At 45.1% G+C, this 16,317-nt stretch overlaps 1 protein-coding gene across 1 annotated transcript in view; it reads right to left on the bottom strand.

Annotated features, from left to right (window-relative positions):
• The window catches only part of LOC138284976 (baculoviral IAP repeat-containing protein 1-like), a 796,353-nt gene that overhangs the window by 519,532 nt on the left and 260,504 nt on the right, over positions 1-16,317 (bottom strand). Inside the window, exon 6 of the mRNA XM_069224352.1 lies at positions 15,735-15,854. Within this exon, the coding sequence (XP_069080453.1) occupies positions 15,735-15,854 (120 nt within the window). The remainder of the gene's footprint in view (positions 1-15,734; positions 15,855-16,317) is intronic.

The following is a 16,317-nucleotide window of genomic DNA, read 5'->3' as shown; positions in this document are numbered from 1 at the left end:
ATGTACTGGTACATAGGCCTGACACCAGGAGCAAAGGCAAGAGCTGCATTCTCCATTGCTGGTTGGCATTATCAGTTTACTGCCCCTGCCACCTTCCAGAGGTTGATGAAGAAAGTCCTTGATGGGTTTGAAGACTTTAGGGCAGGATATCTAGATGATATTGCTGTCTTCAGCTCTACCTGCCAGGATCACCTGATCCACCTCGTAAGGCTCTGAAAAGTGCAGGCCTCACTATCAAAGCAAGCAAGTGCCCGATAGGGCAGGGTCAGGTTCTATACAAGTAGGTGAGGGCCAAGTTTAACCACTCCAACCCAAGATGCAGACTATTCTGGATTGGGAAACAACCCAGACCCAATTCAGGATATTCCTTGAGTGTTGCAGAAGATTTGTGAAGCGTTATGACACCATTGTGGTACCTCTACTGAACTCACATCTACAAAGATACCCAAAAGCTTAAACTGGACAGTCAGCTGTCAAAAGGCCTTTGACAACCTGAAAGAAGCAATGTGCTCTGCACCTGTTCTAAAAGCTCCAGTTTACTCTAAGCAGTTAATTGTGCAGGCAGATGCCTCTGAACATGGGATAGGAGCATCCTGTCACAAATTAATGATGATGGCCATAACCAAGCTGATGCTTTCATTAGCAGGAGGTTAACTTCCAGAGAGCAGTGTTGGATTATTATTGAGAGAGAAGTCTTCGCTGTGGTTTGGTCTCTGAAGAAGTTTAGACCATACTTGTTTGGTTCTTATTTCATAGTTCAAACTGACCATAGGCCTCTCCGATGGCTGATGGAAATTAAAAGTGAAAACCCCAAACTGTTAAGGTGGTCCATCTCCCTACAGGGAATGGACTATACGGAGGTACACAGATCTGGGACTGACCATGGCCTTTCCAGGTTCTTCCCCTTAGAAGAAGACTCCCCCCCCCCCATGGGAAGGGCTAACTTCATCCTCTTTTCATTTTGGAAAAGGTCATCTAGGGAAGTCGCTTTTTACATGGTCACCCCCCACACACACATTTTGTGTAGTTTCTGGTGCAATTTGGACTTGAAGTGCACTGGGTCCCTGCTAAACAGGACCCCAGTGCCAGATATGTTTCCCTAAAACTGCACAGTAGTTTTTCCCATTGGCAAACCTTTAGCTACCACTATACATCCCTAGTAAATGGTACCCCTCGTACCTAGGAGATGGGGTACTAAAAGAAGGCCCCTGAGGGCCACAGCATGAATTGTGCCACCCTCAGGGACCCCCTCACTAAGTGCACACAGTGGTGTTTTTGCAGGCTGTTTGTCTTGGTGCAGAACTAAAATGAAAACACAACATGTGTGCCTTGTCCCCTTCACACTGCATGTAATATATGTAAGCCATCCCTCTTGCAGGCCTTCCAGGCCTAAAGGTAGGGTGCATTATATTGCATGCGAGGGGATACCTGCATGAGCAGATATGCCCCTGCTATGTTTTTGTCGATTCTCAGACATAGTAAGTGACCAGTGAAGCCGTTTTAAGTACATGTGCTGTACACTGGTCATTACGAGTTCCCCAGCTCCATGATGGCTTCACTGTTTGGTATCAAACACTTCATATTAATAAACCCTCACTGAATCCAGTGATCGATTTATTAATACATGCACTTATAGGACACCTTAGAGCTGACTGACTGTTCAAAACTGGTACAGCCACCTTAGACAGAGTTCTGGCCCGCTGAGGTGAGAGCTAATGCTCTCAAAGGCTCAAAACAAAGTCTTTCTCCTGGCAGAGGTGTGATCTCCTCTCCCAGGTAGGATGGACATTCCAGGACGTGGAGCTTCAAAGGCCTTGCCGCCTTTGAAATGCGACACAGGCCTCTCCAAATGGTGGAGGGGACTGACCCCGAGTTTCTGACCCCACTTCTGGTGGCATCACTGGCAGAAAAATTAGGTGAATTAGGAGGAGTGCCCACTTCATGCCTCTCCCACCCCTAGGTTGGACGAGCTGAAGTGGACACTACTTTTTAAATTCCTCCCTCTTGTATGGACAAATTAGGCCAATAGGTTTAGGGCTAAGCCACTTCCCAAAGGAAGTGGTCTTAGGAAGGGAGTAGTCACCCTAAAGGTGAGTAGCCCATAGCTACCACTTGGCACTCCCTGTAACACCCCTAAATTCGGTATTTAGGTGGAACCCCTGATATTTAGGTGGTATCCCTGAACCTTAGAATCAGATTTATGTTGACCTAGGAAGAGCTAGAAAACACAGAAGCCGCCCAGCAGATAAGACTGAAGACACCAACTGACTTAGCCTCAGCCCTAACGGCCTGTCTGCAACAGGTAAAAGGTTAAACTGCTTACCTTATAACAAATCACTTTGGTTGAAAGCATACATAAAAGCAACTGTTATTTTTCTAAATTGGTCTTTGATTTATTCTATGAGTGTGTGTCTCATATATTACCTCTGTGAGTATAACAAATGCTTATCACGACTCCTTGAACTGCTTGCCCACACTACCACAAAAAGAGCACTAGACCCATCTGTTTCTGCCTCGGCAAACCTTTGGGGATCCACTGGACTCTCTGCACAGTGTACTTCATTTTAGTGTACTATCTAGAGAGACAGTTTCCTACTGACATATAGATATGAGAAAGGCTCAGCTAATGTGATACATTGGAGAGTGTGGTGTGTCAAATCATTAGTTTCACATACCCATTAAATGCAGGCACCGTGCACCATTTTGCAAGGAGTGATGTATTTGTACTTGGTCCACACTATGGTGAGCTGGTTCCTGATTGGGCACATCATATCTGTGAACACTTCAACCTGCCTTACCTATGCGCATCATTAAGCCATTTCAACTGTGTCATATGCTACATGTTCAACATGCAGACTAACATAAACAACTGTGCTTCTTATGTCCACAGTGTATGTATCCTACATTCACAGTGCAATGTACCATATTATGGCCCTCATTATGACCCTGGCTGTCGGCGGTAATTTGGGGAAATGTACTGCCAACAGGTTGGCGGTACCTTTTCCCAAAAGATGACATTGGCGGTTTGGTTCAAGCCAAACCGCCAATGTACCACTCCGTCCACCAGGGTGGTAATGGCCGCTGGGTTGGAGACTTCGGTCTCTAGCCCGGCAGCCGTCACAATCCCACCCTCGGGATTATGACCCCACCTACTGCCATGCTTTTCGTGGCAAGCGTACAGCCACGAAAACCATGTCGGTAGGCACTGTAAGTGCCAGGGAATTCCTTCCCTGACACTGATAGGGGTCTCACCAACCCTCCTCCCCAGAGTCCTTCCCCACTTTCCCCCTTCTTCTCCTCCCCCCACATTTACACACCCACACGCGCACACATACACAATCATACACACATGCATACCCACATCCACCCACGCACTCATACACACCCACACACCGCAACACACACCAACATACATTGTCACACACACACATTCACAACACAGAACATACATGTACACTCACATTCAGTCATTCATCCACACATTCAATGCGACTCACACCCGCATGCATGCATACAAAAACAGACACACAGCTGGTAACCACGGCGACGGTATGTTTGCAGCCGTCACCGTGGCGGTAGGCGGCATTTGCCGCCAATGTCATAATGAGGGCCTATATCTTGTAGGTGGACCCGAATCCTACACTACAGCTGAGGTGGACAGATTCAAGTGTCACATGAATGGTTTCTGTACTGTGCAATGATTGTGTGTGACGTTGGATAATGGTTGCAATTACATGTTCAAGGGGCATCCCATTTCCATAAAAAAAAATATGTTCCATTCATGGTAAATCACAAATGAAATAGGGCAAACTAGCATGTGCACTATATAGGGACTAACGTCAATGTGCATGTATTGTCAATATATGCAGGCCTACATAACAGATGGGGTAACAGCGGAGCCATGACCAAAATGCCATAGTTTGTTAAAGTATATGGGAGAGAAATTATTGATGAAGATGGCTTTGGGTGGTTCAACTTCAAAATGCCTGTCAAATGCACATTGCTGCTGCAGTTTTCCACATTGCATTCTATGTACATTTTATAGGGCACGTTCAGACAGGAAATGAGGATTCACACCTCAGTGAACACAGACTAGGTAAGGATAGAAGGCCCATATGTCAGCATTCCATGCATGGTAATGCAGTTGAAGGCCGCACTCATGACATCTAATGTCCCATTTTCCATATTGGATACATAGTCATACATTTGTGCTGTTTTGTTACCAGGAATGCCAAAATGTACTGGATCGAAGGCATGTCTGCACAGTGTTTTCAGCAGGCAGTCCATTGCACAGTCCACCTTCTGGTGGCATTACCCATAACAGCTCACCAAACAAGTTCACCCTGGATTAAAATGTAGCTAACACCTACTAGTTAGATCACAAGATACTTGTTCATTTAAGATGCACTGCATGCATGCACACACCCATCATATGGATATGCTGACAGGTGATGTGCATCAAAGTGACATTACTTGCTGACATGTATGGACAGACACTAGGCTATGTAAAGGGACACGCTATTACCTGAACTGCATGTAGTGAGCCATGGAATGGTCCTTCAGGTATTCCCATGTGTTAATATGGGAGATGTATCCAACATGTCTGTTTGATGTGAGGTACCTAGCCACCCTCCATCCATGTTTCAAATACCTGGGACATCGTACTTCTATGTAGCAATGTGTGTGGAGTTGTGTACTTGTCAAGTCAGGTACACAGGCTCTATACATGTATTTGACAGGCATTACTCATTTGACATAGGTTAATGGCCATGACATTAAGCCTGTTTCAGGCTGCACAAGGAACCCCAATGATCAATTACTAGGGATATGTGTACCATACCAGGTGTACACAACAGTATTGTTGTCTCAGTATTAACATGCAGGTGCGTTTTCCCCTTTAGGGTTGAGGGGCTGCACTTCCTACACATTTATAGCAAAAAGTAATAAATAAATGGATTTGTTCAGAGATATGATTGTAACTAAATACATCGATGAATTTAAGTCTGGCCTGTCTGTCCCAGGCTGCCTAGCCCTCCTCACCTCAAAGGAGGAGACAGAAGCCAGGCAGTAAATCAACTTTCTACACATTGACGCATGACGCAGGGCTGATGGTCTAAAGCCATTCATTTCCACTGTAGTCTATGGCAGTATCCACTATATGCCAGTGACGCTTTTAACGTCATGGTTTCAGGCATCGGAGTCTTCATCCCTGCATGAGGGCAGTTGGCTGTCATTCACAGGCATAGATCCCACCCTTTCCCCCACTCGTCACGCAGTAGGAGTGGATGCAAGCAGGTGTGTTTAGTGCCTTGGCTTAAGGGAGTGTTAAAATGCTAATCTTGTGTTATTTTTATTCTACTGAGACCCTTTGCCACCCTAACCTCCACCAGTCATGACACCCCAGACCCTGGCTGCAGAGCGCAGGCTCCTTTAGAAATGGAGCTGCTTTGTTTGTTCCCTCACTAAATTGATCCAAAAGAGGATCGTGGTTCTTGTTTCCTTGTGAAACTGATCCAAATATCAGACTCAAGCACAAAGGGAGAAATATGTGCTTACAGTAAAAGCACTCATCTGCTGTATGGCTTTAAAACTGGCCCGATTGTCATGCCCTTAACATTAATGCCCGAAAACATGGATCGATATGCAAACAATGAATGTTAAAAAGTGATCTAGTTCTTCTCCTATTCCACATGTTTTACTTAATGCTGCATTCGCCAAGAGAGTTAGCTGTTTCATCATGCTCTGTTTCTGTATTTTTTTATCATTGTATTACTCTTGCATAGTGCACACTTTGACTTGTGCCAGGTGTTTATGAGGAGCTTATATTGAATGCGCTGGTGTGTGCGCTGAAAATATTACTAATAAAAGATTTCATGTATTATGTATTCGCATAGAAAATGAATTAACGTTGAAAATAATGTGCAGCTTGAAAATGTGCCCACTTGAATGGCCTTCATATGTAATGTTTTATTGAAAGCATATCAATGATTATTTAGAACTTATATGACTGTGAAAAATGCAGTAATATGGTATACGTATGATTAAATGCTTTGTATTTGCTTAAATTAACTGTAGGCTTCAAGGTAGCGAGGCTTAGGCCTTGGTATTACACAGCCTCATATTGAAAAATGCAATGTCTGAATAAAATATGATCTCATGCTTGCTCAATAATAAAGATGCATTGTTCTAGCTGAAGGTTGGCCATGTCATAGTAGTAGCAAAATGTTTTTCTTGTCTTCACGAGAAACTGTTTGTTAGGAAATGCGTGGAGAAACCTGAATGTTCTAAAACTTACAAATGTTAACTCGAAATATGTGAGAAAGTGATGTTCCCAGGAACTAACAATGGATGTACTGACGGAAGGATATCAAATTTGCTTCTTGATGAGTCAAACGATGTGCTTAAAGGAAGGGGAGCCAATCATCAACGTGTGAAAGACTGTTGAGCTATATCTTAGATTCGAAATAATAATATTATTGGACTAATGGCTATTGCATGATTCTTTGACCAATGACAATGTGGGACAATTTTAACTTAAATGCACTGCACTAAGAATTCTCAATTCACTTATCACTTCACCACCTCACTTCTAGAGACTTGGGTCATCTTTTTGCACTCAGCAGAGATCTACTCCACTCGATACTTTATTTTCTCGTGCTCTATGTGTAATGCTGGTGCTTACTTTTGTGCTCGATGATTAGAGCTAGTTGTGCCTTTGCTGCCTATCTTAGACATTTTCTTTCTAATAGTTTGGAGAGCTTAGAGTTCCCAATTCTGAACCATTAACCCTTTCATGTCCTGCCTCAGATGCTTATCTAACTAATGTCGGTCTGACAAAGACTATCACCGCTTGCTGATCCATATGGACAAGTATAACAAAATCGCTAATGTCTTTATTGTTGATTTGTCTTTTGTTTCTAGGTAGCAACTGCTGTCTTTTGATAGAGACATAGTTAGATGTTTTCCAAATTTATGTTGACTAAATTCTTTTGCATGAAGTCCAAACATGCTGATGCTAATCTGATGTTAGTGAGTTTTCCTCCATTCAACTAAATTGCTATTTGATGTTACTCAATTGCTGAATTCAAATGTATATTATTACCATTGCGCAATTACTCTTATTGTTGATTTGTACTTTGGCTTTAGAAGGATTAGTTATTAACGCATTAGTTAAATTGAGATTCTTTAGTAGAGTTGGTCAACCAGTGTTGTTCTTATACTTATATCATGTGGTTTTGAGACTAATTTATGCCATACTAGCATTGTTAATCTAGGGAAATACATTTTCTTACTGATACTAAAGGTGTGGTTATTTATGGCCTAATGGGTGATCATGTGTGAGAATATCTGAATCCAAAGAAGTCCTATTGTTTATTTGATGATATTTAAGATATGTACGGATTAAGGGTGTGAACACCTTAAACGAGTCAACAGGTACATCGACCCTTGAACTCGTCCCCTTATTAATTAACATAAAGAAGCCAATAAGGTCACACGCGCTCATACTGGTGCTGAGGCTGAAGTTAAAGCAAAGTGCCTGTCAGTGTGTTGGCACCTCTGCAGAGCACACAGAACGATGGTCATGTATTCCAGTTACAATTGAAATTAGTGTGGGTGTAGAGGGTGGTCAAAATATTTAGAGGACAAAAGTGCTTAAATGGAAATGAGTGTAGTGTATGTTTGGGGTGGTAAAATGAGGGAGATGCGAAGAAGTGCATTCAGGAAAAAGTGAAAAGAGGGTGCTGAAAAGAAGAGATAAGTTTGAAAATGTGCAGATGGTGAAATGTGAAGAGAAAAAGTCAAACATATCTAACATAAAGCACACATAACTGAAGGCCTTACTCCTTCCACAGGCCTTAATATTATCTGATTCACAGTCTCAGAATGTCAAAATTTAAACATTTCCAATGTTAAATATTTATAACTAATTGTTGTTATTAGTCATTTATCTTAAGGAGCTAACAACCACTGACATAGCTAACAGTACTGCCAAGTTGTAGGTGTATTTCAGTTGTTGTGTTATATTTCTGGATGCAATAACGTCTCAGAGAGAAACCAAAATACAGGCCAAGTGGTGCACTATAGAAATCACAGAAATGTATTCTGCATGTTCCCTTTTAGAGAGCCCCCCCTTTATTTGTCCCACTGACAGACCTATCTGCACATATTTCGGTATGACTGATTGCAGCCAGCAGTTGTGGATGCTTCCTGATGCCTGGTGTAAGGAAATGCCTCCTTGGCATGGTTACCCCTGACATTTTGCCTTTGCTGATGCTAAGTTTTGATTTGCAAGTGTGCTGAGGCCTGCTAACCAGGCCCCAACACCAGTGTTCTTTCCCTAACCTGTACTTTTGTTTCCACAATTGGCACACCCTGGCATCCAGGTAAGTCCCTTGTAACTGGTACCCCTGGTACCAAGGGCCCTGATGCCAGGGAAGGTCTCTAAGGGCTGCAGCATGTCTTATGCCACCCTGGAGACCCCTCACTCAGCACAAACACACTGCTTGCCAGCTTGTGTGTGCTAATGAGGACAAAACGAGTAAGTCGACATGGCACTCCCCTCAGGGTGCCATGCCAACCTCACACTGCCTATGAAGTATAAATAAGTCACCCCTCTAGCAGGCCTTACAGCCCTAAGGCAGGGTGCACTATACCATAGGTGAGGGCATAAGTGCATGAGCACTATGCCCCTACAGTGTCTAAGCAAAACCTTAGACATTGTAAGTGCAGGGTAGCCATAAGAGTATATGGTCTGGGAGACTGTCATGCATGAACTCCACAGCACCATATTGGTTAAACTGAAAACTTCTCAGCACAATAAATGCACACTGATGCCAGTGTACATTTTATTGTAACATACACCCCAGAGGGCACCTTAGAGGTGCCCCCTGAAACCTTAACCGACTATCCGTGTAGGCTGACTAGTTCTAGCAGCCTGCCACACACCAGACATGTTGCTGGCCACGTGGGGAGAGTGCCTTTGTCACTCTGTGGCTAGTAACAAAGCCTGTACTGGGTGGAGGTGCTTCACACCTCCCCCTGCAGGAACTGTAACACCTGGCGGTGAGCCTCAAAGGCTCACCCCCTTTGTTACAGCACCACAGGGCACTCCAGCTAGTGGAGTTGCCCGCTCCCTCCGGCCACGGCCCCACTTTTGGCGGCAAGGCCGGAGGAGATAATGAGAAAAACAAGGAGGAGTCACTGGCCAGTCAGGACAGCCCCTAAGGTGTCCTGAGCTGAGGTGACTCTAACTTTTAGAAATCCTCCATCTTGCAGATGGAGGATTCCCCCAATAGGATTAGGGATGTGCCCCCCTCCCCTCAGGGAGGAGGCACAAAGAGGGTGTGCCCACCCTCAGGGCTAGTAGCCATTGGCTACTAACCCCCCAGACCTAAACACGCCCTTAAATTTAGTATTTAAGGGCTCCCCAGAACCTAGGAACTCAGATTCCTGCAACCTAAGAAGAAGAGGACTGCTAAGCTGAAACACCCTGCAGAGAAGACGGAGACACCAACTGCTTTGGCCCCAGCTCTACCGGCCTGTCTCCCCACCTCCAAAGACACTGCTCCAGCGACCTCTGAAGCCTCAGAGGACTGCCCTGCATCTAGAAGGACCAAGAACTCCCAAGGACTGCGGCTCTGTTCACTCAAGACTGCGACTTTGCTACAAAGAAGCAACTTTGAAACCACTTGTGTTTCCCGCCGGAAGCGTGAGACTTGACACACTGCACCCGACGCCCCCGGCTCGACTTTTGGAGAGCAATCACTTCAGGGAGGACTCCCTGGCGACTGCGAGACCGTGAGTAGCCAGAGTTGACCCCCCTGAGCCCCCACAGCGACGCCTGCAGAGGGAATCCCGAGGCTCCCCCTGACCGCGACTACCTGTTTCTAAGATCCGACGCCTGGTAAAGACTCTGCACCCCCAGCCCACAGGGCCTGAAGGATCTGACCTCCAGTGCAGGAGCGACCCCCAGGTGGCCCTCTCCCTTGCCCAGGTGGTGGCTACTCTGAGGAGCCCACCCCCTTGCCAGCCTGCATCGCTGAAGAGTCCCCTTGGTCTCCCATTGAAACCTATTGAGAACCCGACGCGTGTTTGCACACTGCACCCGGCCACCCCCGTGCTGCTGAGGGTGTACTTTTTGTGTGGACTTGTGTCCCCCCCGGTGCCCTACAAAACCCCCCTGGTCTGCCCTCCGAAGACGCGGGTACTTTCCTGCTGGCAGACTGGAACCGGGGCACCCCCTTCTCCATTGAAGCCTATGAATTTTGGGCACCACTTTGACCTCTGCACCTGACCGGCCCTGAGCTGCTGGTGTGGTAACTTTGGGGTTGCTCTGAACCCCCAACGGTGGGCTACCTTGGACCCAAACTTGAACCCCGTAGGTGGTTTACTTACCTGCAAAAAATAACTAACTCTTACTCCCCCCAGGAACTGTTGAAAATTGCACTAAGGGCCAGATGTAGGAAAGGATTTGCGCCTCGCAAACGGCGAAAAACGCCATTTGCGAGGCGCAAAAGCCTCTCCGCGATGCAGAAATGCATTTTGCGAGTCGGATCCGACTTGCAAAATGCATTTCCGACTCACAAATAGGAAGGGGTGTTCCCTTCCTATTTGCGACTCGCAACACTATGCAATTTCATTTGCGACCGCGAAAGCTGTCGCAAATGAAATCGCAGTTACCATCCACTTGAAGTGGATGGTAACCCAGTCGAAAACGGGAAGGGGTCCCCATGGGACCCCTTCCCCTTTGTGAATGGAAACTAAAATAATTTTTCAGAGCAGGTAGTGGTCCTATGGACCACTGCCTGCTCTGAAAAATACCGAAACTAAAGGTTTCTGTTTTTTTTTTAAGTGCAGCTCGTTTTCCTTTTAAGGAAAACGGGCTGCAGATAGAAAAAAAAAACTGCTTTATTAAATAGCAGTCACGGACATGGTGGTCTGCTGTCTCCAGCAGGCCACCATCCCCGTGAGTGCCCATACTCGCAATGGGGTCGCAAACTGCGACCCACCTCATTAATATTAATGAGGTGGGTCTTTGCGACCCCATTGCGAGTTGCAGAAGGTGTCTGAGACACCTTTCTGCATACCAAATTGCGACTTGCAATTTGCGAGTCGCACGGACTCGCAAATTGCAAGTCGCAATTTGCTTTTTTGCTACATCTGGCCCCTAAGTGTCTGGTTTTAAAATAGCTATATGTGATTAATGTGAAAACTGTGTATGCTATTTTGCTAATTCAAAGTTCCTAAAGTACCTACCTGCAATACCTTTCATTTGAAGTATTACATGTAAATCTTGAACCTGTGGTTCTTAAAATAAACTAAGAAAATATATTTTTCTATACAAAAACCTATTGACCTGGAATTGTCTTTGAGTGTGTGTTCCTCATTTATTGCTTGTGTATGTACAACAAATGCTTAACACTACTCCTTTGATAAGCCTACTGCTCGACCACACTACCACAAAATAGAGCATTAGTATTATCTCTTTTTGCCACTATCTTACCTCTAAGGGGAACCCTTGGACTCTGTGCATACTATTCCTTACTTTGAAATAGTGCATACAGAGCCAACTTCCTACACCTGGTTAGAGCAGTTTCTTCCAAAGATGATGCCATATGCAGTGCAAGACACCGGGTAAGCACACGCTTTAAAGGGCCTGAAGTTGTTGCAGTGTACAATTCTCACATTAAAGTCAAGAGTTAACATATTAATGCAGTAAGATATGGGGCAGCTTTTAATGTGTTTATTATTTCAAGACTATACACTCCCATTGTTTTATCAACCTTGCTTTCTCACCACATTTATTTCCTTTCAAATACACCATTTGTCAATCTTTTTTTATTTTTTATTTGTAGGCGGGCCCACCCTCGACCCCAGGTTTGTCCACTGAGTTTGGTCGCTTCACTCACTAGGTAAAAATCATACCCAGACTTTTACGCCTCACCACTTTCAAATGTCACCAGCCGCCACTGTTAACATGGTTCTACCTATATTTTGCCAGACAATGCAATTTCAACTGCAGACACTGCAAACACCTGAGTTCTTTAGGTTTGTTACATTGGGAGACGTTAATGATTTTTTTTGGATGGATGGTCAATTTATATTAAAAGTTTATTTTTGGGTGTTAGAGAAGTCTGATGTGATGTTCTAAACTAAATGAAGCATTATGATGATTGACACAGTTCCTATTTAAGCTTTGTCTGATAGATAATTCCTACTGCTCCAACAGACCACTTGACACCTGAGTAGGTGAAAAACCATCTTATACGGCTTGAACATTACCGCCACACCCAGAACATTGTGAAGGCCTGCCAGCGAATGGAAAAACAATTAGAGGTCAGCTGGCATTTAGAAGATTACACTCCAGGGGCTCTCAAGCCGTGATCAGCCAGGAACCAGTCAGGATGTTGCTGCCAACCAGGGAGGACCCTCGGTTGCCATTCCGGGAACATCCACTAGTTAGCCAGCAAGACCATTACAGCCCCAGGCACCAACCACTGGACAGGGTTGTCAATTTGAACATCTGGCCATGAAGGACCTTTCAGACCTGAAGCCTCATGCCGCAAGTTTGGAGCACAAAAGGGACACTTTAATCCGTTTTGTGCAAACCCTTCAGCAGTACATGGACCGCACAGCGGAACAAAGCTAGTCTGCAATGACACTTTATGCCCTCTCCAGTTTTCTACCTGTCTTATTTATTTTAGTGGTTTTATAGCATAGTTTAGGATAGTTTTTAGTGTAAGTATATGCTAGATTAGGTTTAGTAATTTTAAGATTTTAGGTGGGGTTTCCTCTTAGGTAGGTATATGTGTGGGTGGGTTGTTTAGTGGGTAGAGGGGTTGATGTTTAGGATATGTGCTTTAAAAAATATAAAATGCAAACAAATATATTTTTGTTTAACTTTCTATGTTTAGTTGGCTTGTGTATAGGTTATAGGTGTAGTTTATGTTGTTATTGTGTGAAAATATGTATTAAGAGGGGTGGGGGCTGATGTTTAACATGTCTGCTGTGTTATATGTGTAAAGTAATACAAGATAAGCTAAGGTAGTTTTAGATATATTTTAGGAAAAGGTAGTGTAGTTTAGGTAGCATAGTTTAGGTTAGGTGTAGTTTAGGTTGGATAAGTAAGTCAGTGTAGTCTAGGTGGTTTAAGGTATTATACATTTTGTTTCTACATTAAATAGCAATCTTTACGACGTACAAGTCTACTTCATGATATACAGTGTAGGAGTTGTCAGATCTACTTAGGTTGTGTTAGGTACATGCAGTAGGATTTGCAAGAAGCATTTGTAGACATGTGTGACTAGGTGAAACACCTATTTCAAGTGTGGCATGGAATTACTTAAGGGATCTTCACACATAGTTGAGCACTCTGGGGGTCATTCTGACCCTGGCGGCCGGTGGCCGCCAGGGCCACCGACCACGGGAGCACCGCCAACAGGCTGGCGGTGCTCCCGAGGGCATTCTGACCGCGGCGGTTCAGCTGCGGTCAGAAAGGGTAAACCGGTAGTCTCCCGCCGGTTTACCACTGCCCGTTGGAATCCTCCAAGGCGGCGCAGCTTGCTGCGCCGCAGAGGGGATTCCGACCCCCCCTACCGCCATCCAGTTCCCGGCGGTCCGCCCGCCGGGAACCGGATGGCGGTAGGGGGGGTCGCGGGGCCCCTGGGGGCCCCTACAAGTATTTCACTGTCTGCTTGGCAGACAGTGAAATATGCGACGGGTGCAACAGCACCCGTCGCACCTTCCCACTCCGCCGGCTCGATTACGAGCCGGCATCCTCGTGGGAAGGGAGTTTTTCCCTGGGCTGGCGGGCGGTCTTTTGGCGACCGCCCGCCAGCCCAGGGGAAACCTCAAAATACCCACTGCGGTCTTCCGACCGCGGTACGGTATTTTGGCGGCTCCCGCCGGGCGCGCGGTGACCATGTCCGGCGGGAGTCAGAATGACCCCCTCTACCTGGCACTGTTGCTGTGAATGGATACACAGTCCCAAACAGGTATTCACCTACTGTTGCACTGTGTATGTAAGTCATGCAACATGCATTGAAGGGATAAGTATGTCAAATCATTGTCACTAATCAAAGAATGATATTTTAGGTCACACACTGATGCCAGCTACTCACACATCTACCCTTGCACCATTTTATTGTCATAGCAATGTGCTTTGCTGGCTGGTAGTCATAGAGGTGGGCCTTACATGTGCTGTGACTTCATTCACTCTTACCATTGACTGAATGTTCATTGTTGCACTTCATGCATGTGACCTTGGGTAACTACTTGCCAGTTCAGATACACATAAGGTTTACATATACTACTGTCCTTGGCCTGCGCAGATTTTTTGCCATGGGTCCATTGAACACAGTTTCATTTTGATGATAGGTTATGTCTTTAGGCGCAGCACATCCACCATGGACTACTCTGTCCAATCATGAACAGACATACAACACACTGGTTCTGGTAAGTGATTTTATTCCTATGTGACCCAAGGCGCAAGGTGCAAGTGGCAGTCCTGGCGGAAACAACCCCAACATTGTTTGTGAGACATAGGATGTCCAGACAGAGTCCATGGGTGAAACATTTGATGGGACATGTGGAGGAGAAGAGTGTTTCATTGAGGAAGAGGAGAAGCAAATTGCCAATAGGGAAAATAGGCCACATCAACAGTCCACAAATGGGTGAGATCTACAGGTGGGACAGGAAAATGAGGTCAGTACCAGTTGGGAAGTGCACTGGCATGATCATCATCACTGGGCAAAGGATAAACTGCCCATTTGGCACAGAGAAATGCTACTGGGCAGTTTTACGGTGGAAAGAGGTGAAGTCCACATCTTTCTCCTCTGATGAGTGTGATGCTTCCTGTGAGGATGGTGTTGTTGGTGCAGGAGGTGACCGAGGCATACACACATCAGTGTATTTCGTGTAAATGTGGCCCTCTGATTGGGCATCCATGCTGGTGAACTCAGTGTATGCCAGGGCTCCAGCCATGGTGACTTTGACTTTCATACATAAATGATGGAGAAAGGGCCATTGGACAAACACTAAGCAAAATCAACAGTACATTAATGGTGCCAGCCTCAGCACTTCTAGGCATTTCGGGACTGCTGAGTGCACCCTCTTCACTGCCTTTCTGTGAACATTTGACACATAGACATTGATCTCAAAACCATACACAAGTACAAACTATGGAGAATAATTGACCCTACAGAGAGTGCCACCAACTATATATAAACTTGAATGTGGAGGCACTGGTAACCCATTTTAATCCAAGATGTAGTTGGCAAAAACAAAATCCAATATTTCTGTATACCTGCCTAGGTTGGCAGCAAGTTATGAGACCACCCTGCACCACCAAATAGACATCAATGGTGATGGATTAATGGGGCAGAGAACACACAAATTATCAAGAGCAAAAATACATTAACTCATTGGAAGACCAAAACATGAAGCATGGAAATGCACACCTGACTAATATGAATGAAACAATCTCTAAATGAAGCACCACCATCAAAGTAAGGCTGTATGCACACAGACACAAATTGTGGCTAAGAGAAATACGAACTGATTACATCTGCTTAATGAGAACCCTCCACTCAGGGCAATTCACCAATTGGTTCTCAAACACCTAACACGCAAAAGGGCGCCTTGAAAACAGTGAAAAATGTGCTGTTAAAAAACAATATAACATCACATCTTCAACCCTCTTTATACCATAAATACATTTAGAGAAATAAACTGACCTGTGTAAAAAAATCCAAGTTTGGCAAGAACTGAAGGATCTGCGTGAGCATCCTGTGGCCACGTTTTAAAAGACTCCAGCCTGATTCTTTCGTCAGCAAGGATGCTTGGTACTGAATCATCTTAAGAATAGAAGCGTACACACACATTATTACATTAATAGGGTTTCATGTAGGGCAGTTTCCACCTGTGTGCCTCCCACAAATTACAGATGTTAATGTCACACCCAAAACTTCTGCACATTAGACCATGCACTTCTCACAGGACTCGACATTGCTCTCCTGGGACTCAACCAAGATTATTCCAGTCCCTGTACTGTGATCCACTGAATGAATGCCATGTTGCTCTCTGCCCTGTTCACTACCCTTTTGAGTCTGAATTGTTTCCACCCTGTTGACCCTGCGTTCCTCCAAGGATCTGGATTTGCTTACTTGGAATCTATCCAGTTCAAACACTTGGATCCTGCATGCTCCCGCTCCATGACCCTGCACAGCACACTGCCTGCCATACTGCCACTACCCCTGTGGACCTTCAGCTCTTCCTCCGTGGGGTCTAGTGCTGCCCCTCCTTGCACCATTTGCTACT

Source organism: Pleurodeles waltl, chromosome 1_1, assembly GCF_031143425.1.
Source record: "Pleurodeles waltl isolate 20211129_DDA chromosome 1_1, aPleWal1.hap1.20221129, whole genome shotgun sequence".
Taxonomy (NCBI): Eukaryota; Metazoa; Chordata; class Amphibia; order Caudata; family Salamandridae; genus Pleurodeles; species Pleurodeles waltl.
Note: the sequence above shows the minus strand (reverse complement) of the source record. Positions and strands in the feature narration are given on the sequence as shown.